This window comes from Passer domesticus, chromosome 3 (genome assembly GCF_036417665.1).
Source record: "Passer domesticus isolate bPasDom1 chromosome 3, bPasDom1.hap1, whole genome shotgun sequence".
NCBI lineage: Eukaryota > Metazoa > Chordata > Aves > Passeriformes > Passeridae > Passer > Passer domesticus.
In genome coordinates this window covers 57,053,150-57,078,287 of record NC_087476.1, presented here as the reverse complement: position 1 = coordinate 57,078,287, position 25,138 = coordinate 57,053,150, and the positions used below count along the sequence as shown (strand labels likewise).

The 25,138-nt window shown below is 37.6% G+C and overlaps 1 protein-coding gene across 4 annotated transcripts in view; it reads left to right on the top strand.

Moving 5' to 3' along the window:
* The first annotated feature begins 1,173 nt into the window (after positions 1–1,173).
* The window catches only part of AHI1 (Abelson helper integration site 1), an 84,823-nt gene continuing 60,858 nt past the window's right edge, over positions 1,174–25,138 (top strand). Inside the window, exons 1-14 of one of the 4 annotated variants that reach the window (XM_064413257.1) lie at positions 2,369–3,202; positions 3,616–3,651; positions 5,240–5,311; positions 6,144–6,265; positions 12,259–12,869; positions 13,429–13,589; positions 13,890–14,103; positions 15,009–15,195; positions 16,670–16,765; positions 18,249–18,434; positions 19,398–19,538; positions 20,485–20,617; positions 21,607–21,730; positions 23,910–24,139. In XM_064413257.1, the coding sequence (XP_064269327.1) occupies positions 5,302–5,311; positions 6,144–6,265; positions 12,259–12,869; positions 13,429–13,589; positions 13,890–14,103; positions 15,009–15,195; positions 16,670–16,765; positions 18,249–18,434; positions 19,398–19,538; positions 20,485–20,617; positions 21,607–21,730; positions 23,910–24,139 (2,215 nt within the window). In that variant the 5' untranslated portion in view covers positions 2,369–3,202; positions 3,616–3,651; positions 5,240–5,301. Of the gene's footprint in view, positions 1,255–2,368; positions 3,203–3,615; positions 3,652–5,239; positions 5,312–6,143; positions 6,266–12,258; positions 12,870–13,428; positions 13,590–13,889; positions 14,104–15,008; positions 15,196–16,669; positions 16,766–18,248; positions 18,435–19,397; positions 19,539–20,484; positions 20,618–21,606; positions 21,731–23,909; positions 24,140–25,138 lie in introns of those variants that run through there. The other 3 variants (XM_064413256.1, XM_064413259.1, XM_064413258.1) reach the window with 3 other exon arrangements.

Below are 25,138 nucleotides of genomic sequence, written 5' to 3'. Positions count from 1 at the left end.
TGTCAATGACTAAAAATGACTGGTTTGGAGTTTGCCATAGCTGAGCCTCTCAGCTGCCAGAAAGTTGGTTAGGAAGGAATAGCTGGATTTCTGGTCCAATCTCTTGTTCAATGCAAGGCCAGCCTGAAAGTGAGACCACGTTGTTCAAGGCCATTATTTCATGGAGTCTGGGGTGCTACGAAGGACAGAGAGATAAAAGAATAGAGATACACTGAGGATACAGGGAAGCACAAAAATGCTGAGGAGTTGTTTTTTGTTTGTGTTATGCCAAGGCAACCCAGGACACCTGCCTAAGGAAACCAGACATATCCCCACCTGTCAGCTGGGGGCATGCAAGCATTTGAGACAGCAGAGGACAGGTAGGCACAAAAAGAGATGATAGTGTCTGTCACTAACAACACACGAGGAACAGGGACGCCAGGCTTCAGAAGGTGCATTCTTTTGGAAGCCACTGACTGAATCGGAGGGATGCAATGCTTGGGAACTATGTCACAAGCTCAGGAAATCAAGCATTTGCTCACCTCTAGTTTCTGCAAATTGCTGCCAACTAAAGGCTAATTTTACTCCACTTCTGAAAAAAACCCTAACCACGTTCATCAAAAACCTTGCACTGATTTCTCAAACCTTCTAGCGTATGAGACCTTTGACATCTACAATTTTAATCAAATTGTACACAGAAGAAATGAATTTACAAGTTTTCAATGACAAATATGCTTAAGCTTATTAGGTAATTATCCCTAAGAGAGGAAAAAAAATCCTCCGAAACACTGCTTAAATCAAATGCCAAAGTGGGCGACAAATAAAAGCTTCTCCAGTATTTCCATAGCTGGCTATTTGCAGGAAGCTTTGGTACATTCCAAGCACCTGCCACCTGCCCTGCCGAGCCCCGCAGAGCCCACTACCCAGGGACTTCCAATTCTTCTGCAAGCAACTTTTGTTAGCCTGAATTTTGAGAGCTAATGTGTACTTTCGACACTTTTCTTTTACAGTGGACCCGTGGGAGGGCTCCCGTTTCCAATGCTTTTCACCGCTTTTTGTTTGTTTGTTTTCCTTTTGTTTTGTGGTTTTCCCCTTTCCCTGCTCGCGCCGTTTCCTTGGGAGCCGGGATTGTTTTGGGCGGAACCACCGGCGCGGCGCTGCGGAGGGGGGAGCGGGGCCAAGGAAGAGCCCACTGGCGGAGGGAAGGGGGGAGGCGGGGCGGCCGCACCAGCCGCCGGGCCACGTCGCGGCCGCCACGGGAGCGGCGGGGCCGGGGTGAGTGATGCCCTGCGCGGGGAGCGGGGCGCGCCCCGGGCCGGGCCCCGCCGGCCGTCCGCCGCCGCTCGTCGCCGTGCGCGGCCGCGGGGGCGGGTAGGGCTGGGTAACGCCTCCCGCCGCTGTTCCCTCCCCCGGCTCCCCTTCCCGCCCCGGGGCGGGGGGCTCAGCCTGGGGCTGGGCTCGGCCGCAGCCGCGCGGGGGCCGCGCCGGGACCGCGGCCTTTGGCGCGCGCGGGCGCGGAGCGGGAGCGGGGCCGGGCTGGGGAGCGGGAGCAGGGGCGGGAGCGGGGCCGGGCCGGGCCGGGCTGGGCTGGGGAGCGGGAGCAGGGGCGGGAGCGGGGCCGGGCTGGGCGGCAGCCAGCCCGGGCCGGGGTGCGCGGGCGGGCCGGGCGCGCTGCGGTGCGGAGCGGGAGCGGGCGCGGGAGGCGCAGCTGGCGGGCGTGGCCGGAGCAGCCCCGCAGCGGCTCCGCCGGGCCGGCGGGAGCGGCGGCCTAGGGCGAGCTGCGCGCTGTCGCTGTCCGGTGCCGGCCGGGGCAGTGCCGCGGGAAGCGCTGACACCCAGATCGGAGTGGTTTGGCCCTCCCTGTTCCCCTTTTCACGAGCTGTGTAGTTCGCCGGGGTGACATGCGTGGGCAGTAGCAGTGGACGTACAGCGCTTCTCCATGCCCGGCACCTTGGCTCCAAAGCGGGGATGCGCCTCGCATCCTCGTTGAGTAATTCTCTCGCTTAGCCCCGTTGTGGTGTGTGGTGGGAATGTCCCTTTATATCTTTTAAATCTACCACCATTCCTCCAGGCACAGCAGAATGTCACATTGGAAATTAAAATATTTAGGGTGGTCTCTTGCCGAGAACACTTTCTCATAATTAGCAGCTAAGATAAAGCAGAAACTTAAAGCTTAATAAACAATAAAAGTCTCCTATATTTCCTTGTGTGGAACTGAAGTGAGTAATTTTGCCATCAGAGTCTGTTCACAACTTTCTCTTGACTAAAGGTACCACTTTTCTGCTTTAAAAACCCCACCCAACGTGATAGTTCCTATGAAGCAAAAACTTTCTGTTACTACTTGAAAACTGAGGGCAACACCAACCTTTTAAAACATCACACCAACCTTTTAAAACATCTTCTTTTATTCATATGAGCATAAGGTTTTTACAGGCACATCTGAGCTAGTAGAAAACTAGTGCACTCTTACTGGATTTTGCATAGGTGTTTATTTCATCTGTCAATTTTCTGGACTGAAATACTGAATTTTCATTAATAAAACTGGATTGGTTTTTGATGTCAGATTTTTCAATAATGAAGAGGAACAGATTCATCTCTGTAATTTTGCTGTATTATTCTGAGCTGAAGCTCTTTCACGTCTCAGAGTAATGATCCCTACATATAGCTTAATTAGATGCCTACTAGTAAAACCCAAGATTTCCCTCTATGATCCAAAAGATGAGAAATAAACAAGGCCTGATGTTCTGGTTTTCAGCCACTGGAGTTTATGCTCACTCACTGAGAAGAAAGAAAAACTTGGAATTTAGTTCAGGAAAATCCTTAGTGTGCAATTATCTTTTGTCGACTCAGTTTCCTCAATGGTTATAATTAGGTAGGAAATTTTTCACTTCCCATTGCATACTGCAAATCTGTATGCTCTGCTCATTGTAGTATGGGTTTGATTTATATAATTTATTAGAGATCAGTAAAAGTGGGTGTATGGTGACCCTTGTGGCATGTTTAGCACAGAATCCCTGTGTTACAGATGTAGAATACAGCAACTCAATGAATGTTGCAAAATACCGTGAAGAGAGCAAGAATTTAATGTAGAATCACTTTACAAATAGAAGATTGGAGAAGAGCAAACTAGGTTATTTTCAGAAAAGTATAGTAATTGGAAGTTTAGGCTTTATGAATTTGTTTTGCTGTTTATTGCTGCTGGCTGGACTATGTCACTTTCCAGGTATGTGTTTTTGTTAGTCTTGGATTGTCTTATATTTGCTAACATGGAAGAGATCCAATCTGTTCAGGCAAAAATGCATTTTACAAAACTGATGATAACTGAGCTTGCTCAGACTGGGGCATGGTGGTTGCTGAACTTTGATACACAATTAAATCTCTCCTATTCTAAGGTGAGATTACGCTAAGTAAACAGCCTTGTTCTTATCCCTGTTGATTAATGATCTATATTTACACAAGCCTGATAGTTGCTTTAATGCAGCATGTCAAAGACAATGAAGCTCTAAATTGGAAATGCCTATTAAACAATAGCACTGTCATCAGGGGACTTTATCTCTTAGTTTTATTGCCACAACAGGGTAGACACTGAATAAATAAACAGTGATGCACTCATTGTGCTAATTCTTCACTTTACAGAGAGGGTTTGTAACCGTGAGGTGACCGTAGTGTTTGGTAAGATGTTTGTTCCATTATAATCAAAAACTATCTGTAAAACTAGTATTTTAAGCAACCTGTAGGTTGGTTGGGTTTTTTGGTGGACTGATTTTGACCAGAAACTTTCTTTACTATTTCTGTACTTAGAATAGGTATGCACTTATTTAATTTCGTTTTTGAGTATTGTATTGTCTTTCATATTTTTGCTTTAGTTTTAAGAACCCTTCAGTATTTCATTTCTTGTTTCTAATTAGTTTTGAGGGCTTGTTGAAATCATTCAGCTAATTATGAGATACTTTTCCGTGTTTCTGTGGTCGTCAGTCAGTGATCAAAGTGATAGTATCTACTGTATTTTTTTTAATTTACTTAGTTTTCTACTGTTCTAAATTATGGGCTTTCTAGCAAATTGTGAATTGACTGCTTGGGAAGCAGCACTTAGTAACTGTAGTACTTTTAAAATGACCATTAGGTTTAACCAAGTCTAAATTGCAAAAGCAGTTTTATTTTTCAATGGTATTTTCTCTTTTAATTTATTGTAAGAAGTGTTATTTTTAGCAGTTACTGGTTTAGTTGTGACACAGACTTTTGCTGTAGGAGTCAGAACACGTTTTAGATAGTGAAAATATTGCAACCTCATCAGTGTCATTTCAGGCATAGTTTGGGTGAGTGTTAGTGGCTTGGACCAAGCAGAGAATAATGCAACCACACATCCTGGCAGTGTTCAATGCTGCGTCTTAATTTGTGAGGATCAGTGTAGTCTGGGTGTGCAGTGAGTGTTGAGTTACTGGTGTCTAACAGGAGGTGTTACCTAGGGACAACTGGGAGCTGTTACCTGGTGGGCTGTGAGGGACATAGGTACCATGGAAGGCTAAGGGGAACATCACACCTTCATAGGAACCTACGTTTCATTAGTTCTGCTGTTTACAAAACAGCTCTTTGTACTAAAGTTTTTTGTAGAGCAGTCTGAATTTTCTTGATGAAAAGATAAACCTGTGTGATATTTTTATTTGCCTTCAAGCTTTGTTTGGATTGCATTTGCAGGCTTTTTTCCACAACCAGGAGGGCCTAACAATTTTTTTTTCTTTAGAGAAATGAGTTTCATGTCGTTGCTTGTCTGCTTTATAAAGTTACAAATGCTTTATATAAACATAAATATTTAGAGATTTGTAATAAAGTTAGATTTGCTGGCAGATACTAACCTTTGTATTGAAAACTATCACCCAGCTTCCTCAATGATGCTGTCAGGAGAGGAATCTGATTAGAATGGTTTCAACATAAATGGTCTCATGGGTCATTATTATTTAAATAAACTGTTGGATTTTTTAGAAGGCGGGGGGACTGCAGTCCTGAATGATTTGGCTGCCAACCAGAAATAGCCAAATAGCTAATTAAATTCCTGTAATGTTGTTTTTTATTTGCCCTCAAATAATAAGTATCAGAGATGGGATTTGATAGCAGAAAATTTCTAATACTTTAGACAAATGGGGAAATACTTATTTCAAAATGAAATGTAGTCATCCCTAGTACTAATTACCATAGATTTAATTACTAACTTGAAGTCTGTGGACCACTTATGCTAATGACAGTTATTAAATACTTTGAATAGAATGGTGAATTCTGAGGAAGAAGCAGCTATTGTGTTGAGCCACTTCTAACTGAGGACTGAAAATGCGAGCAGGTAAGGATACTTTGTGTGTGATTTCCTATACATATTTTATAGTTAGTACTAGGTGCAAATGATAGAAGTTATTTCTGTCCTATATAAATCCTTTATGCTCCGTTGTCACCTTTTTGAGTTCATGATTATAGCTGATTTTCAAAGTAGTGTTATTTTTTAATTTTAAATTTAGGGGCTCTTGCAAAAAGTTGTAATGACAGTGGTAAATACGCTGTAGCTGAAGATTGAACAGCCTTTTTCAGTGGTGTTCCAGGTTGCATTTTGAATTCTTAATTACAAATTAAGCATTACCTGAGGGGAACTGGAACACCTACTGCTTCAAGGGTTGAGATGCTGCTGATGGCAGTATCATGATTCACAGAAAGGCAAGAGTGCCAGCTCCTGGCTCCTACAGGTCTGTCTCATGATGGTGCTGCTTTGGTTTGCAGAGCTGGATTGCAGAAGGACCCAGAGCTGCTGCTTCTCCTGGAAGACAGTGTGTCACCTCTGCTTATAAACAGGGAGGGCAGTAATCTGTTCTCTGCTTTGGCTAGCCGAAGTCTTGAGCTGGTGCTGATGTGCGTGCTCTTTAAAATGTGCTTTCTTCAGGAGACAGGGTAGATGGTGCTGACTTCAGCAAAAGTGAGAATGGTGTGTGTGTGTCTGCGCTGAGTTATCCTTATATAGGTTATGTTGCCAGTGGAACTTCTTAACTGAATACAAAGTGAATTTCTTGGTAAACGTTCCCTGATAAATACTTCTCATCCTTTGCAATTTTAGAGCAATTTTATTCATTTTTTTAGCAGTGGTGATTAATAAGATAGCAAATCATACTCTCGATTTCTTTTTGCAGTTGAAAGTGAGGCGAAGGCAAAAACCAAAGTCCGCTTTGAGGAAATCTTCAGACACCATGCTGCCCTAGTAGACACAAAGAAACCAAAGAAAAAGAAGTTTGACTCTCAAGAGAGTATTGTGGTGAGTTACAACACATGCAGCGTGATCTTCTTTCTGTTAAGGAAGGCAAATCAGGAAAATACATTGCAGAAAGGAGGTGTAAGCATTTTTAAAAAAATGAAGAGTAAAATAGGTTTCTGCATATACCCCTTGGATTTGGTGTTGCTTTTATGTTCTTCTTTGTGTACCAGCAAAGCATTCTTATAGCTTGGAGTTATGCCAAAATGATGTGGACTTTAATAGTGGTGAAAAGAAAGTGTCACATGCAGGCATGCACTTGTTTAATGTCCACCAGTACTTGCTTTTCCATACCCCTTCTTCATAAAATTTTTCAAATTCAGTACTGACTTTACTGGGAATTAATTAGATGTTTGAGGGCTAATAGAATTATGTCTGTGAGAGTATTTAATTTTGAGAGTACTACATCTGTGTAATACAGGTATATCTGTCTAAAACAGCTGTGAATTGAGAACTGATGAGAAAATATAATAATATTGGAAATAATAATTAATTATTCCATTTTCTACTTTTTTTAATCTCAGTAATCAGTGAATATCTGCATGTGCTGAGCTTTGTGTCTTGAGTGGTTCCTTGTTCACATGTCAACTCTTTTTTGAAGATTTTGACCTTAGCTTGTGACTTGCAGCTTAGGAAGGATTCTATCACCCCGACTTTATAGTTAGATTTTTGTTTGTGGCATATCTGTCACTAAAGGAGCCTCAGAAATCCCTCTGAGTTATGGTTCATATTGTAGTCTTTTTTCTGAAGAGGGGAATAAAAGTTCAGTATGAACTTGTTCTGTAGATACCTGATCATTGACTTAGAAGTTTTGGAATTTGGAAAGGAAGTAAATTGTTTTAGAAGACAGATGTCCTGATTTTTTATTTTCCTCCTCATTTAAGACAAATGGCTGGTATTTCATGTAATATCATAAATGTTACATGTAGTTATATATATTGAGTATATTCAGAATAGATATGTTGAACTTAGTATTGCTAAATATTTGCTCTTAGGTTGACAATTTGAAGTTAGATTTTGTATGGATTTTAAAAAATTTATATTCCTTGATATATATGCTATTTAGTCAATAGTCTATACAAAGAATCAACTTGATATCTAAAAATAGTACAGAGAGTTAGAAAGTGGTGTTTTTCTTTATTTACTGGGATGTATATAGATAAAAGACTAAGTTCTTTCTCAGTTAAGTTTACTTTTTTTATGAAATGTGATTTTTTAATTCTGTAATATATAAGTATTTTGAACACATAATTGTATGTTTATATGCAACTACATATTACTTGTAAATATTTTAAAATTGCTTTGGTTTTAGAATTGGTTTCTATTCCAGAAGTCTCTGATGTGAAACACTAGTGTTTTGGAGTTATGTAGAAACACTTAAAATCACAGTGACAAGAATCAAAACTCTGTGGTATGCAAGCAAATTAGGAAGCATTTTTAAGATCAGTGTGGAAGCTCAGATTTCTGGCTTTGTTGAAGCTATAAATGTTACAAATTAAACCACTTAAAAATTAAGGACTTGAGGAGAGCTCCTATTGAAACATATTACTGACCATTTGGAGTATTTCCTTAAAGTGTGACAAAGTTGCAGGAGCTCATGGTGGTTGCATTCATGTAGAAATTTCTGTAAAAGCTTCAGCAAATAAAGTCATGTCTCTGTAAAAAATAAATGTGTGTGGGAGTGGAAGAGTAGGTAGGTGGAGGAGGTTGGCCGGTTTTGTTCCCGTTTTCTTCAGTTCATATGATTTCACTGTACAGAGTTTCACATATCTTGAAATAATGTGAAATTTATCAGTGATGGTTGGCTTCATGTCATGTACTTGCCATAAATGGTCTTCCAGCTTTGATCAAAAACAGGTCATGGTTCAGAACCTATTTCCACTTGAAATGTTCCAGTCCCTTTCCTTCCTTTGTCTTTGCTCTAGCCTTTTAAAGATTAATAAGATTTTTCCCCTTACAGTCCACTGTTTCTTTGAAACCTGAGTTCTGGTGCTGCAGGGGGTTGCTCTGGTTTTAAATGACAGAAGTGAGGATCAGGATAGTGCCTGCCTGCTTGCCTGCTCTGCTTTGTGTGCCTTTTGCCTGGAGAGCCTGCCTGGACAGCAGAGAGGCAGTCTGCTTGGAAGAGGAAATGTTGATGGCAGGATGAGTTTGCAGCCACAACTGATAGGAATGAAGAGCTTGTAGTGGAGATGGAAATACACATCAGCTGTAGCCAGTGAAAGTTCTGCTTCGCTGTTCAGTAAATAGCTACTGGGGCAGTGGGTGTGAAACCTAAAGGCATTGTGGAAAAAACAAGCAATTGAGACACAGTCAGAAAGTGAATTTGCTGATGTCCCTTCTAGGGCAGCCACCCTATTTATTTTTTACCAATTGTGGCTCCTGTTACAATTTGTTAGAATGAGGCAAGTCATAGATCAGGCAATGTCCGGGTAGATTAATCTGTCTGAAGTCATCATGGAAATGAATGAATTTATTTCATTCAGTCTAAATTCTGTGGTTGAAGAGAGGATGTTTAAAAACTTTCTACCAGATGAAAAGGTTAGATCACTGTATGGAGACAAAAATTTCTTTCTTAGACTGTAATCTGATCAGATTACAATATTGGGATGGACAGGCATTGGTAACTTGGGTTTTGTGTTCAAGGCAGGGCTGCAGCAGATATATCTGGCTTGTAGGCTGAAAGATGCTGAATAATTGTTGAGATTTCCACTGGATTTTACCCCTTTGTTTCTTGTGCCTAAAATAAGAGAACTGATAATAGTTGACTGTATAACTGATCCACACATTTTCTCAATGTTTTTTGTTAGAATTTGGTGGAAAAATTCCAAGCCCATCATCTTATCTGTAAATAAAAGTTCTTCTAGCTTTGTATGTCTATATTTTATAGCCTTACACAAGCAATGGCAGTAAAATTGGTTTCCTAGTGTATTAAGATTTTCTTACACCCAACAAGCCATCATCACAAGTACATTCAGTAACAATTGAACTGTAAGTTAATGGTCTTTTACAACCAGTACATATCAGCCTTCAGTGCACTGGCAGTGTCCATCCCCAGTTTCTCAAGGTGTGCCTGTGTTATTATGGGTAGAAATTCAGGTATCCCTGTAAATCAGGTTACACAAGTTCCAAACACCCATGACAAACTCACTCTGTACGATGCCAGCTTCCACTCATGCGTGTTTGAGAAGTCCTTGTGAAAAGGTGTAAGATTCTTAGGCGTTGCCCTGCTGACAGCTCTGGGGCACGAATGGCAGTGATGTGACCTGTGACTGACTAATTGTGGTGTGAGCCTTGAGTGTCAGCCCGCGTGTGTGCACCTTGGTTGGTGCCCATCACCTGCTCCTCTCAAGCCAGTAGTGCAAGCAAGGCTGTTTTCAGGGGGAGTGCTTCCTCTGCCCTGGTGTAATGTGGCCAGAGAGCTCTTTTGAAATGAAGCCTTCTTAGTTGTTCCATATTTTAAGCTGAGAAAGCCAGGTTCAGGTCAGCAGCCCTCTGGAGTTACTCAAGAGACAGGTCTGTCTTACTGAGTTGCTTTTCCAGCCTAACTCCTTTCTCTAATTCAGCTCAATGTTTATGTGTTGATGATTTCTCTTAGTTGATACCTCTCAGTCCTGTGTTTTAGAGAATCTATACCAGTATTCCCACCTCTGCCAGAATCCTAATCTCAAGGTTTTTATGAACCTTTTGGGTTTTACTTCATTGTTTTGTAACTTCTCTACATCTTTTCTCTCTGTTTAATTGTGTCATGTAATTACAGCAAGTGGGAAAGGTGGCCTGAATTGAGATCTTTATCTGGGGAATTTATGTTTGAACTGCTGAAGCAGCTTTGTGCTGCCTGCAGTATCTATTAATGTTCCTGAAATCTGCTGTAGTCTGAGACTGTCATTTGTTTTCATTATAGGGAAATGGCCTCAAGTTGTACCAGAGGAGGTTTAGATATTAGGAAAAATTTCTCAATTGAAAGGATATTCAGACATTGGCTGCCCAAGGAAGTGGTGGGAGTACCATTTCTAGAGCTGTTCAAAAGGCGTGTGGATGTGGCACCTGGGGATATGGTTTAGTGGTGCTGGGTTACTGGTTGGACTTGATGATTTTAGAAGTATTTTCCAACCTGACTGATTCTATGAATCTATGATTTTTTGGTTTCAGGCAATAATAAATAACAAGTTCTAGTAAGTCACTATAGGGCATGAGACAACACGACATAGACATGCTGGTGCTCTCAAGGCGGGAAAAAGGGAAGTTTATTTTCTGACTCAAACATTTCTAGATTTCTAGAGGTGACAGTGGATTGGAGGGTGAAAGTACCACCTCTCCAATGACACTGGACAAACTAACAGTCCATCAAATTTCTCCACTTCCATAAAAGAATGCAAAACAATAAGTTGTTTACAGAAAGTGTAAGAAAGTTTGCTACAAGAATGCAAACATCAGAAGGCTTAGAAAATCTTAAAAAATCAGGGTGACACGTAAGTGTTTCAAGCCAGCTTTTGCATCTGGTAGATTCCTTTAAGGAGATTATTCTTGAGTATCAGAGTTATTTTAGAAACTCTTGAAGAGGTTTAGGATTTCTCAAATAATTCTACTACTTGCACTTAGTGGATTGATGTTTTATCAAATACAAAAATCACCAAGACCTTAGTTATTGGCCACTGTTCGGTTTTAATTGTCTGTGTGTTTTAATCTTCATTTCTCATACTCTACAGTTAAAGCTATTCACAGAAATAAAGATAAGGAAGTGAACAATCTGCTTGGAACATTATTCTGTTCTGGGGTTTTTCTTAGTTTATACAAAGCTTGCTCTTTTATTTTCCTTACTCTGTTCTGTATTTCAAGTTATTTCTATGAAGTTTTCCCCATCCTCTTGAATAATTGACCTATAAATAAATATGATGTTAGTGGTTTCTTTAAGCACGTGTAAGATGAAAATGAAAGGACAATTTTTTCATACTTACTACACATATTGTCCCTTTTTACAAATGTTTGAGACAAACATGGTTCTATGACTGGGAGTTGTATCCTGACTAGAAAGGAACAATATCAGTGTTTATTGAGGAAGAAGGTCTTGGCAAATAAAACTTTGTAGGCAGATATATTTTCTCCAAACTTAAATTTGCTTTCGTTGTGTTTTAAAGCCCTTTCTAATGTTTCATGTTGAAGCTCTGAGAGTTTTCTGTAAGACAACAGCGTAAATGAACGTCAGTGACTTTACAGAAGTTACATCAAAGAACAGAGATCTCTGTGTTGACCTGGCAGAATTAGACCTCAGTTACTTGCTGTGTTCTTTGGTATTATCATAGAATCATAGTTTGGATTGAAAGGAACTTTAAAGGTGATCTAAACCAAGCACCCTGCCATCAGGAACATCTTGAACTAGATCAGGATGCTCAGAGCATCCATACTGAGCTTGAACATATCCAAGGAGGCCAGGAAGTGGCACTGTAACCTTTAGTAACCAGAAATAGAAATTTGAAGGAGAGAGGAAAGTTTATAATGTTTTTTTATAAAACTGTCAAGAAGTGCTTAAACAAATGCCTTAACTGAAATTTAGTTCTGACAAGTGGCTTTCAGTGTAAGAGACCGCAAACAACGAGCCTGAAATCTGTCTCTAACTTGGATTTTCAGTGCATGAAAGTATTTGTTTTTGTGGTGCATGAAGTCTTCTCCTCCTCCACAGTGTGAAACACTGGCATCTGTTTATGGAGTAGACTTGGTGATTTCCTTTTTTTACTGGATATGTGTAAAAGTCATATGAAAACGTAGTGTGACATTGAGAATGAGGTGCCCAAATACCAAATGTTTTTTTTTCAGTGTGAGTTTTCTGTTGACTTTCAATCTGTTGCTTGTCAAATTGAAACAACAAAATAACTAACTAGATCTTTGATTTAATTTTACTTTGAGTAATGTGGCTGAAGGAATAACATGAAGTGCAGTGTTTATCCTTGGAACATGATTTTTAGTAAAAATGTGTTTTATGTTCTTTTCATTTATAGCTTGATACCTTTAGAAATAATATTGATCTGTCTAAGGAAAGTGTGAATGATGAAGCAATTATAAACAACACATATAATCCTGAAGAAGAGAGCCCAAGATTTACGAAAAATAAATTAAGAGAGAAAGCGTCGATTGCAAAGAAAATAAACAATGATATTGTTAGTGGAGAAGAGAACAAGCAGCCAAAGTCGAACAGAAAGAAAAAGAAATCACTGTTACAAGAACAATTTAATGAGGAGGAAGATTTATATGAAGCTAAATTGGGGAGTTTTGAAGAAAAGACTAATGATTTTCCAAAGAAGAAAACAAAAAGTAAATCACAAACAGATGTACCTGATCAAGATGGTGATAGAATGATCAAAAATTCCTTGACTGAAGTAAGAAATGTAACTGAATTAGAAGAGGAAGAGCAGCTAATTCAAGCCTATCAGCTGCATGTGGCTGAGGAAGAGGCAAATGCAATTAAAACAAAAATGAGAAAGAAACTTAAAGAACAGATGTCTGAATCTACCTCCACTGTTCAAAGGCATGAAGTTGCATTGAATAATGAAGTGGGCAAAAAGAAGAAAAAGAAGAAAGAGCGAGCAGTTTTAAGTGAAGCTGAAACAAGGTAACATGACAAACTGTACATAGTATGTCTGTGAATCTTACACAAAAGGTTTCATTTTAAGATAAGCAGCAACTTTCTGATAAATTGTTCATATTTTCTAAGTGATTAACTGGATGATTCTGTTATGAAAAAATAGTACTAAATCCTTTCTCAAAAGGCTGTCATGATTCATATTTAGCTCATGGATTCCTTTCAACTTTTTAAAAAAATATTCTTCATTGCTATTTGATGTTTGTTTACTGTGCGACTCGCTCTTAATTAACATAAGATAGTTTTATGCATGTTTTTTTTTGGTGATAAGTGATGGCTGTGATCCGGGAAAAAGGTACTTGTTTAACTTTTCACATAAACGGTTCTGCACTTGTCTGGAAATTAGGGGGAAAGGAAGAGGGGAGAGCACTGAAAAAGGCAAGACACTTATGGGGCTGGGGGCTGTTACGTTTTCAAGATACACAGATGATGAGTTGCAGAATTTCAAGTGGATTAATAATAGCAATGAGTGACTGTATCAATATATGCAGTGGACTTCAGCTGCTGACAGTGATCCATTACCTTGCAGTGCAATGTCCCTTTCTGAGCTGCAGCATCATCATCCAGAAGCAGGTGCCAATGAAAGTCAGTCACCTGAAATATTACTTATGTCAGAAGGACAGAAACTGGAGGGAAGCGTGGAAAGGCAGAAACCTAAAGCCAAGAAGGTTAAGAAGAAAAGCAGAAAAGGTCTGCCAGCAAAATGTTATAATACTGTACCTACTTAGCTGTGCATTTTTTTGTGCTGCTACAGAAATACTTGTCTGTAGTAGTAGCACAGAAGTGATCGAGCTGTTTGAGTTACTTGTATTTCTTAAGTTACTCAATTGTACCTCTGTTCTTCCAATTCTGAGGCTCATTTGTGAGGATATTTTGTTTGATAAATCAATCTAAAATCTTAAATTCCATTTACAGTAAGTAGTTTTGAGTTGACACAGAAGTTACTATGTTCCACTAGTGACAGTTTGTTTACTTTGCTCCAATTTCTAGAAGAAACCATGGAAGTTGCTGCAGAAAATGATGAAGAAATGAAGAATTCAGAAATTTCAACTCAGTCTGCATTTGGTTTTGGAGATGATCTTGTTTTGGGAGTTTATATCCATCGATCGGATCAACTTAAAATTGATCACTTGGTATCTCATCCTGTGGTCAAAATCCATATTGTTGATCAGAGAAGTGGCTTATATGTGAAGAAGGATTATAGGTGACATTTAATAAACTGTTTTTTCTTATCACTGATTACAATAAATAGGTATACTCTTCCCTACAAAATTAAATATGAAAATGAAAACAAGGGAGTATTTTAAGCTTGTGTAGTTGTTCATTAGTTTCTACATCTATGATAATGTGTATGTATATATACATACCATAAATGAGGATGATATTTTTCTTTTCCTTTTGACACTTCTAAATGCTCTGCTCTGCTGTGTTGTTCTTGAGGCTCCCCAGGGCAGTGGTCACAGCACCAAGCCTGACAGAGTTCAAGATGTGTTTAGACAATGCTCTCAGGCATATGCTGTGACTCTTGGGGATGGTGCTGTGCAGGGCGAGGAGGTGGACTTGATGGTCCTTGTGGGTCCCTTCCAACTCAGCATCTTCTGTGAATCTGTGTTATTTCCAACATAGTTCATTCTGTATTCATCCCAGAGGCAAAATTTCTCAAGTGTCAGAAGTATGTAAAAGCCAAGAAGATGTAAGCAAAATTCTTGTAGCATAAATAGCATCTGCCTTTTATATTAAGAACTTTTAAAATCTTTAAATGAAGTCTGGTTCTTTATATTCTTAATTACTTCAGTTGCTTGTTTCCATTGTCATTATCCATAATTTTCCTGAAACCACGTTTTAATGGCGCTTAAGCAGAAGACTCTACCATGATCATCATGCATTAATTTGCTAACAGTAACTTAATTTTTAGGATTTTCAACTCTAGTTTTTCTATATGCATTGCAAATTGTCTTCAATTTTTTGCGGGTTTAGAAAATTTTATCTGGAATCAGACAAATAGTGTCTTGTATGTTTCTTAGCTTTCAGTAAATGAAAATATTGTTTTGTTTGAGGTTGTTTTTTAAATGCTCTAACAATTGTAATTCTTTGGAAATCTTCAAACAGCAAGAAGGAAGATTCATCTTATGAACAAGAAGTAGAGCACATTCTTCCTATAATGACACAACCATGTGACTTTCTAAAGTTTAAATCAACAATTCCAGAGTGGGAAGAGCAAGTAATATTTGATGAGCGTTTTACGTATTTTATTCAAAACACTGAGGAAAACCCTCAGGTTATCCTGTTTTTTGAGGTAAGATGAAATATTTTGCATCTGATTTGTGCACATTCTGTTTTTTGGTTTGTTTCTTCAACAGTATCTATTTGACTGAATCGGGTGTTTTATTTCAGTTAAATTGGGTTAATAGCATAGCTTTAAGGTACAAAGACAAGTGGAGATACCAAAAGTGGGGTTCTTTATAGGAAAGGAACTTGTTTTAATAGTAACAAGGAATTCAAAGCTTTCTTACAAAATCAGCTCTCATTCTGGGGAAGGCTGGTAAGATATGGTGGATATCACTCTTTTCAGATTCTTGAAATCTGAAAAGTGGTTTAGGTACAAGAAACTCAAATGTAGAATTTGTCTGCGTGTAGCAGCACCACATTGTACCAATGAGCATTATTTCATTAACATTTTACACATCTACCTCTCCTGTCCCAGTCTTCGTAAAGTAATTGTTAATTTGTCCTCCAATACAGTTATGTTTAAAGGAAAAATATAAGGTTATATATTCAACGTAATTTTTTGCTTAGGCATTTCAATATTTGTGCAGAGAGATTCTGTAGAATTAACATAAAAATGGAAACCTAATACAATAAATACTTTTCGTTCCTTGGTTTTTTTCCTATTTCAAGTAGATTGAATATAATTTATTGCCATATGTTTCTTAATGCTTTGTGATGCTTGTAAATGAACATATTTATAGAATTAAGAATCCTTAATTGCTTAACACAAAACTAATTATGTTTGTATGTGAAGATTCTTCATGGAAATAATGTTGGAACCAAAAGTATGATTCCACTGAAAAAAGGCTGTTTGACTTAAGTGTGGTTTATGAAATACAAGTTTGAAAAAATTATTATTCTAAGGGTTTTCTGTATACCACATAAACTTCCAGGAGTAGTGAAATATGGGAAAATCCAGGTCCTTGACTGAAAAATTAATAATCATAGGCATTCCTGTAAGTGTTCAAGGCCAGGTTGAATGTGGCTTTGAGCAGCCTCATCTAGTGAAAGGTGTCCAAGCCCATGGCTCAGAACTCTGTGATCTTTGAAGGCTCCTTCCAACCCAAATTGTTCTATAACTGATTCAATGACAAAACTGATAAAGCTAAGAAAGAAAAACTTAGCTTTTTGACTGCCATTTCCCATCTAGATTAATATGCAGCTGGTTTTAGCCATCAGATTTGTGATCTAAATTATTTCTGAATTAAGAAAATTACACACAATTGTTTTTTTCTCTTTTATTGAGACCCAAGGGGAGCAAGAATAAGTTTTTTTAAGACTAGACTTCTTTTTTAATGAAAGTTATAAATAGTCATCAGGAAAATGCATAAGGACCTATTATTTCTATTTTGTGTGGAAGAAACAATGGTTTTGTACTTTCTTAAAATTTAAATCTGTTTAATTTAATGAATTGACTGAGCATATTTTCAGCAGTTTTTTATTATTTACCATGAAGTATACATTCATTAGAAATACATTTATATTCCTGCTGATACTTCTAGGTCCTTGATTCTCCAGGTATGCATGAAGTGAGAGCCAGCTCTGATGTAAGAATTCAGGAAGGTCGCTACCGAAAAATTTGTTGGGCATTTCTAAAGGTATTGTAAAGACTTAAATTTAAAAAATAGACATAAATATTTTTATCTGAAAATCTCTAACTGTACTAAGGAGGAAAGCATTTTAAAATAATGTCAGCAACAGAGATAGAAGAAAAAAAATCCTTGTTTGCTCGGCTGTTCTCCCCTTTTCCTCTTCTTCCACCCCATAAAATCAACACAGTAACAGGCTTGACATTAAAGTATATGTCTTTTTCAAGGAAGTGTAGAACGTGTAACATGTTTTTTGTTTGTTCATAAAGTGCAGAAAGTTGTTTTCTTTTAGGGTTTTCTTTATGTGAATGTGAAGAAAATGACAAATCCACTAATTTTTGTACCTCAGCTGTTCTGTATTCTGGTGGCATTTTCAGTTGTCCAGTCTTTGATAAGACTCCTTAACTTAATTATAGAATGCTTTTCATTTTCAGTTGCAGAGTTTGAAATACATTTGTTGAGATACAAATGTGCCAAATGTGAGATATGGGTAATTTAGCCAGCACATGTGTAACTTTCTAGCCTTTTAAGAGAAACTTGAATGTGTCAATTAGTTCTTTGAGAGCTGACATACTTCACTTTCCTGAGGATTGTTTATTTACACCTACCCTTGTGTGTGATAGTCATTTGCAATCATTGAGCAGTCCACAACATAGAGGAATTGTGAGAAATACAGGAGAAGATAATGGACTGCAAGTACAGGTGAAGGGATGGGGGCCTCCATAGCAATTCAACACAGAGATTCCTCTGAGCTCTGCCCAGGAGAAATCTACTGGAATCAGGGGTCTGCTATCCCAGGCCTGTTAGAGCTGGTAGGAATTGTGCATCCAGGCATTCAGTACAACCTACTCCTGAACGGAGGGAAGAATAAATTTTCAGCTCATAATTATGAATAAAATTGTTGCCTGTTCTTCATTCTTACTGCATCTGCCTGCATTATCCTTTCATCTGTATCAGTCAGAGTAGAAATGTCTCAATTCAAGACAGACCAATGTTAATGGCAGTAGGTGCTTCTGTTATTCTTTGGTTCAGTAGAGATGACTCTGTGTCCTCTGAAGTTGGAGAGGGTACTACACTGCTGTATCTTTTGCTCTGAACAAAAACCTACCCAATGCCCTTCATTGCAGCATTCAAAGAGGACAGATTTGGAAGAAGCTGTTTATGGATTGGCAGTTCTTTGAGATTTGGTTGATTTTAACAAGTACTTTAAAAAAAAAAAAGAAAATAAATACTGCAGAGGTCTTCTTACTTTCAAGATATTACTGCTGTGAAGCATCTTTTGAAACTAGGCTGCCATCTAAGATTTAATCTTCATTATTTGATCCTGGGGGGATTAAATACATGCTTAGTTCGCTGTCACTTTTAGAGTTAGTATATTTCTGCAATGGGAAATGATTTCAAGAGTTTATGCTGTTAGGTTAGATATTAGACATTATCAATTACTTTTGTGTTCATCTTTCTTCCTCTTTCCTCTTTTCAATCACCCTTCCAGCTTGTAGGTGCAAATGGAGTTCTAAATGTGGGTGGAAAACTTCGTCTGCAATTATATTACCCACCTTCAAGGACCAAGTCACATTCAAATGTTGTTGAGGTTTATGACTGGTGGGCAAAATGTCCTAGAAATCGTTACCCATCAACTTTATACGTAACTATAAAAGGCCTAAAACTGCCAGATCATGTAAGTTAAGTATATAATATTTAAATATATTTGCAAATATGCAGACTTTTCTGTAGGAACTAGTACCTAGGTAGAGCATGTGAGTCTGTTTGTATGCAGGTGTATAAAAGCTGTGCTTACATGCAGGATATAAAATATATAATAAGAATGTTACATCTCAAGATAGTTGTTTCAAACTCAGCCCTTCATAGGTATTTTTGAAAAATAGGCATACTTTCCTACCTATAACTTTGAATGTTTACCACTGGCATTCTGAAAACTTTCAGAGTACTTTCTTGAAGATGAGCATTTCTTCTTCTTAGCAGAAATGCCATTTTTAAGTCACTGACCTCATGCAGGTGTAAAAATTCTTTGAGAAGATAAGTTACTTATCTTTGCTTCCCTGCACCCTCTAGCTGTAGTGAGCTATATTTTTTTCACATATGAAAGTTGCTTTAAAAATAGGCTTACACTGGTATGTGCTGAGATGGGTGTTCAAGATAATTGTGGTGTTTTCTTTTCTCTGGTGCAAGTACAATATTGTTCTATTATATAATTTCCCATTTGTATTTAGAACTGTGATAATAACTTCTTCTGCTCACTTTTGTACTATGAAGGGTGGGCTGTGCAAGCCTGGTGAGATATGCACCCTCTCAGTAGCACAATACAATACAATAGTGGAGTAATTCTAATTTTCACTGACCTGGATAGTTACTAAAAATAGGAGATAATCAATTATTTGAAAAAATTGTGATACCATTGGATTGACACAACTTTGGAAGCTTTGATTACTTTCTGACTCCTGGTTACTTTAAATGACATTTTGCAATGCAGTTCTCATGTATTAACCTTTTCCAGTCTCTGTGTTTCAGATATAAAAATGCAAGACATTTAAATTAAAAGTATCTTTCTTAACCTTTTTAGAAATTACACTGTTCACTTTAAAAATATTTTTCTTTGATACTTAGTTTTGTTTGCCTTAAGGTTGGTCCTTCTTTTCACTCTATGGCAGCTGTTCAACAGGAACAAAGTAATACAGCGCTGTCTGAGCTCCAGAGAGAAGGATGTGAACCTTCTTTAGAGGAGAAAAAGGAGCCATTTAAATGGTCAAGATTGCCTGGACAGGTGAAGCATTTTTCTTTGAATTTTAAATGAAAATAACTTCAATATTTTTATAAGTATTATGAAGCAAGCAATTAATTAAAATAATTAACAAAGATATTAAACAAAACAAAGATCTCTCATAGATAGTAGAGGAGGCTTAACCTTAGCAAATATGCATTTTTTTACCAGAATAGTCAGAATCTGCAGAATTTGCTAAGAATTTGAAAGAGTAAGAAGTAAGACAGGAAGCCAGTTCTCAGACTTCAGCTTGGTTAGAAATACATTTTCTTGACTTTTCTTTTTGTTTGTTGAAGACATCTTTAAACTATGAAAAAAGAAAGAGCTTGCATTGAAGAACCACGTAGCTACTCTGGATGTTGCCCTTCACCTTAAACTCTGAATTTAGTTTTGGGGAAAAAGCCATTGGGTCAAAAAGAGGTATTATGTTGGGAGCAAGGAAAGGGGTCTAAAATACCAGTTCAGTTTTCTGAGGTGCTTCATCTCTGATTCTGCCTTTAAAAGTCAGATATTTAAATACAGATGAGGAATTTTAAAATTATTTGGTGGAAGACGAAAGGTTATGAGTTCACAGTGCAGTCATTAGGTGACTAAAAGGTGTGCTTAGGCTCCTTAAACAACCTTGACTTACAGTCTAACTCCACAGCTTACATCACTGATGGTAGACGTTATTAAGCATTTCTTAAGATGAAACAATTTATTTCAATTTGGGTTTTTTTCAGGTTTTTTTAAACATGTTAGTTGTTTGCAATAATGGGGCAGGAAGAGATACACATTCACGGGGCCTCGGTTGTGCTGCAAAACTGTCTCTGTTTATAATACACTGAGTTTTACTTTGGAATGCCATTAAGATGTTACTAGCCTTTTAGAGCTCCTGCATGTCAGGAGCTGAGTGTGTTCCCTGCACTGGATAGTTAATATTCCTACCAATTGTTCCCTGAAAAGCCAGGCTTGCCGGATACCCAACAAGCACCTGTTTTCCCTGCGAGGTGGAGATATGGGCTGCTTTTGCATCCGCTTCTCTCATGACGGGAGAACGCTGGCAGCAGCATGTGCAGGAAGGAGTGGCTATCCCATTGCTTGTAAGTTTAAATACATTTTGACTTTTTGCTTATAATCCATGTATTTGGAAATTAAAGATTAAGGGAAGTTAATTTTTAAATTGTGCTTTTTTTAGTTTCTGGTTTGTAGTTGTGATTAGACAATTGTTCTGTGTGTTAAAGAGCATTGAGGAAAATGCTCTTTCTGTGTTGATAGGGCTGGAACTGGCTTTTCCTATCTGGTTACACATACACAGTTTAATGGTATGAAATTACACCATTTCTGCCCAGAGGCCTAATGGAAATACTAAATCAGTTTGCAGAAAGAGCATAGTTTCTGATTGTAATGTTTTGAGGGAAATAACATTTTAAGCCTCCACTTTACACACTTTTCATGTAAAGTTTTCTCCTAACCTGTCTGTAAAGTTGGATACCGGAATGTTACCATCGCCAGACTACTGGAAGCTGCTGTCTCCCATGATCCAGTTCAGTTGAAGTACAAACATTTCTTGTAACTCAAATTTTTGACTGCTTCATCACGGTAGCTTGAACTGCATAGTTCTTAAACCTTGCATAAAAGTTTTGAGATTTAGAAAGAGCAGTTTCTTAAATGTACACAAAGTGTTTAAATGCAAAGAACTGTAATTCTAGATTCCTTTTTTATGCAGCCCCATAAAATTATCTCAGTGTTAAAATATTTTAAGATTGGTCAATTAGTTCTCAGAATTACAAAAAAACCCAAAAAACCAGCATAATCCTAATCTGGTTCTAATAATTTATGGCAAATAAGGTGTTTCTTAGGGGGTAAGACATTTGTGACATCCATGAACCACTAGGTGGAAGTATATGCTTGCTGTCTATTCATACCTAGCAATTGTTTCATCCTGTTGCCTCAAAATGAGAAGATAAAGAAAGTTAATTGATTTATGCTAGCAGAAGATCAGCCTGAGATTGCACTAAACTTTGGCTTTAGTAGGTACATCTGTTTGACTGCAAATACTTACAAAACTTTTCTATTTCTACTTCCCTAGTGTATGAAATTCCTTCTGGACAGTTCTTGAGAGAATTTTATGGTCACCTTAACATAGTGTATGATCTTTGTTGGTCAAAAGACAATCAATACCTTCTTACTGCTTCCTCTGATGGCACTGTCAGGTCAGTATGATGGGGTGTTCTGGCAGATACCATCAGAAGTTGAAAAGAAAGTGGTCTAATACAGTGTTTTACTACAAACTGTGCTATAATGTTTTAATTAAAGATTTGGTTACCGTGTGACTTAAATAATATAAAAATTGTGATTGGGTTAATCACTTACACTATTTACTGTTTGTAATATATTTGTATTTGAAATGAAAGCTTTTCCAAAAACTCTAGTACTAGTCTAAATCTACAGTGCCGTAAAAAACTGAAAGACCTTTTATTTGGAGAAGACACTGAGACAATTGTAATAGTCTGTTCCTGGAGAAATTGCCATACTATGAATGCAGTATTAAGGTTGCAAATTTGAACACTAGGCAGGCAATTGAAAGTTTAAGATTCAAGTTATGTGTGTAAATTTACTACTCTGCTTGTATAAATGTTGGTGGTGTTCTTTTGTTTTTTTTTACTTAGTAAAGTAATTCAGCTTGAATTTCTGTAAATGAATTTTGATACTGTTATTTCTTAAATTGAATCCGCTATAATTAAAGTGTACTTCCCTACAGTGTTAATGTGAAAATATTGATCTGCTCAGATTTGAAAAACAAAACCCTCAAAGCTGTACATACACATGGAAATATTGCTGGGACACTGTACAGTTTTATTGTGAACAACTTCATTGATTTTCATAGAGTTTTTTTTGGTTTTTTAGGCCTTCAGATCCCTATCTATTATTTCTGATATGCAGCTCAGTAATGTTACAGGCAGTTGCATAATTGAAATGACAGAAGAATTGTTAAATGATATGTTGTATGTGTGGAACTGTTCTAGTATTTTTTTGCTGCTTGTATTTAGGCAGAAAAAAGAGTGTGTTGAGAGTTCAGCACTTTTTTTTTTAAATTTGGGAGTGGATTAAGTAAAATTTTTTTATATTGAGATAAATATCAATTTCAGTCAGTTATGTTGCCTGTAAGAAGGCCAAGCTGTTCCACAATTCTTGTATTTGTGGCAGCAAGTTGAAACTGCAGTGGTCAGCCTCCTTTTCTGTGTACTGTGTGCAGTCACTGTATGAGTTAGTTCCTGTATTTTTTGTGAGTTGCCTTCAGCTCCTTAAAAAGTCTCAGCACCCCATTGCTTTAAAGTCATTATCAGTTTATTATTTGGATTATCTCATACTGAGTTCTAAGGTAACATAAAGGTAAATTCATGAACTTCTGTGGATTCTTCTTTATATAGTGTTCTATGTCTTCCTCAAGCCTTCCCAAGGGTTAGTCCCACATTATTTGTGAGCAATAAATTAATTTTTATTTTGTTAGATTAAAACCATTCTGAAAGATAGGTAAACTCCTTTTGACCTTTCTGCATCAAATTGCAGCTTAATTGTTGTACTCTAACAATTTTACAATTTTGTGATTAAGTCACCTCTGAGTAAACTTAGAATTCTTCAATAGCCACCAGGTGTGGTTGCCTCACCAGAAGTGGGTGCCACTAAAACAACTCAATAATTTTGTAACTGAATACTGTATATAATGTGCTGCTCACCTGTGTTTAGTGATCCAAGTACTGTTTTATTCTTTGTGGATGGCTCACTAATAAAATGCATACCATGAAATAGAAAACGCTAACAAAAATCTGATCTTACAGCTATGGTTAGCAAAGGATAGGAAATAGATGAACAGTTAGAAGTTAATTTAGGTGTTGTAAGCATCGTTGAGGTCATGGTGACTGTGTGGCTGGTAATCATTATTCTAAAATTTTCTGGGATTTTATTTATATTTATTGGCCTTAAATGTTCCTTTATGGCTTTTCTTGTTCTGATATTGTTTTAAATGAATGATAACCCAGAAGAGCTTAATTTATTTATAACTCCTGAAAGAAAGAAACCAATTCATTTAATGGAATTCTTTATGAGTGAGTATTTTAAAATGAGAAATATATCCATTAAGTGAGTAAGCGGTCATTAATTTGCTTTGAAGACCAAATACTGTGTAAAGTAGTAAATTTTTCTTCATTCTTATTAGAAAGTACCATAATAAAGGATTAAAAAGAGGTGGAACAAATTGGCGGGATAAACAGGTATTGTTAAGTGCTTGCAAGCATTTGCCTCTAGAATAAGGAGCCCAAAATATGGGCATCAGTTAAACCTCTGTGTGTGACTGCTTTATACAGCAGAAATTCTTACTTTGTTTCCTTTTAGAATGTGGAAAATAGAAATGAAGGCAGCATCTGCAGTGAGAGTTTTCCCTCATCCTTCATTTGTCTACACTGCCAAGTACCACCCAGTTGCTGACTCGTTGGTTGTGACAGGATGTTACGACTCAGTGATTAGAATCTGGAATGCAAATGTGAAAGAAATCCATGGGCAACTGCTACAGGAGCTTGATGGCCATAAAAGTTTCATCAACACACTTTGTTTTGATGCAGAAGGTATGTAGTTAATATTGCTTTTACAAATAGTTGTCTTTCCAATTGAAGACCATCTTGAGTTTTACTAGTTTTCCTTACTTCACGGAGGCAGTGTATTCTGCTTAGGAAGAAATTATTTACTGGGAGCGTACTGAGACATGAGACAATGGGTTGCCCAGTGAAATTGTGGATGCACTGTCCCTGAAGGTGTTCAAGGGCAGCTGGTCTGGGCTTTGTTCCAGTGGAAGGTGTCCCTCCCTATTTTAGGGGCATCAGAACTAGATAATTTTTGAGGTCCCTTTCAACCCAAATCCATCGATAAAGAAAACAAGGTGGTAGTAATTAGATTGTGAGAATTTTAGCTCTAGGCTGAAGAAGTGGGAAGGTGATTAAATTTTCAATATTGACAGAGAATAGGAGACATGGAGAGAAAAGAACGGTGATTTGACCATTGTGAGTCATGTTAACTGGCAGGTTGAACAGCTGAAAGTGAATGTTGTACTGAGATGTACTAGTAGAGGAAGAGTTGAAGATGGGTGAAAGTTAAAGCTTAACTTTCTCTAGTATTAGTGACATCATTAATAGTTAGGTGGTTCATTTAGTCACTGGAGTAGGTACTACAAAGAGGAAAGCTGTATTTTTATAAAGAATAAATATTTGTGCTTAAAGAACAAGTGCTGGAAAACACTGTATGTTCTAGTTCAAGGTTCTCTTAGTGCTCAATGTGTAAGTAAGCATTGAGCTATCATGTGAAGCTCATTGAGCTGTAAATACTCTCTGTTAGAATTAATCTTTTAGAATATGAATAAAAATGAAAAAAAATTAACAATATGTTCTTCACCTCTGTTTTGAATGTATATGCTGCATCCAGATTTGTGGTATCAGCTTATGTTATGTGATATGAGCAAAATGCATGTGCACAGTAGCAAAAGAGATGGAAGAATTGGTATTTGTCTGTTCACAAAAATAAGAGAACAAAATATTGTTTATTTTCTGTACTATTATTTTGTGGTATTTTGC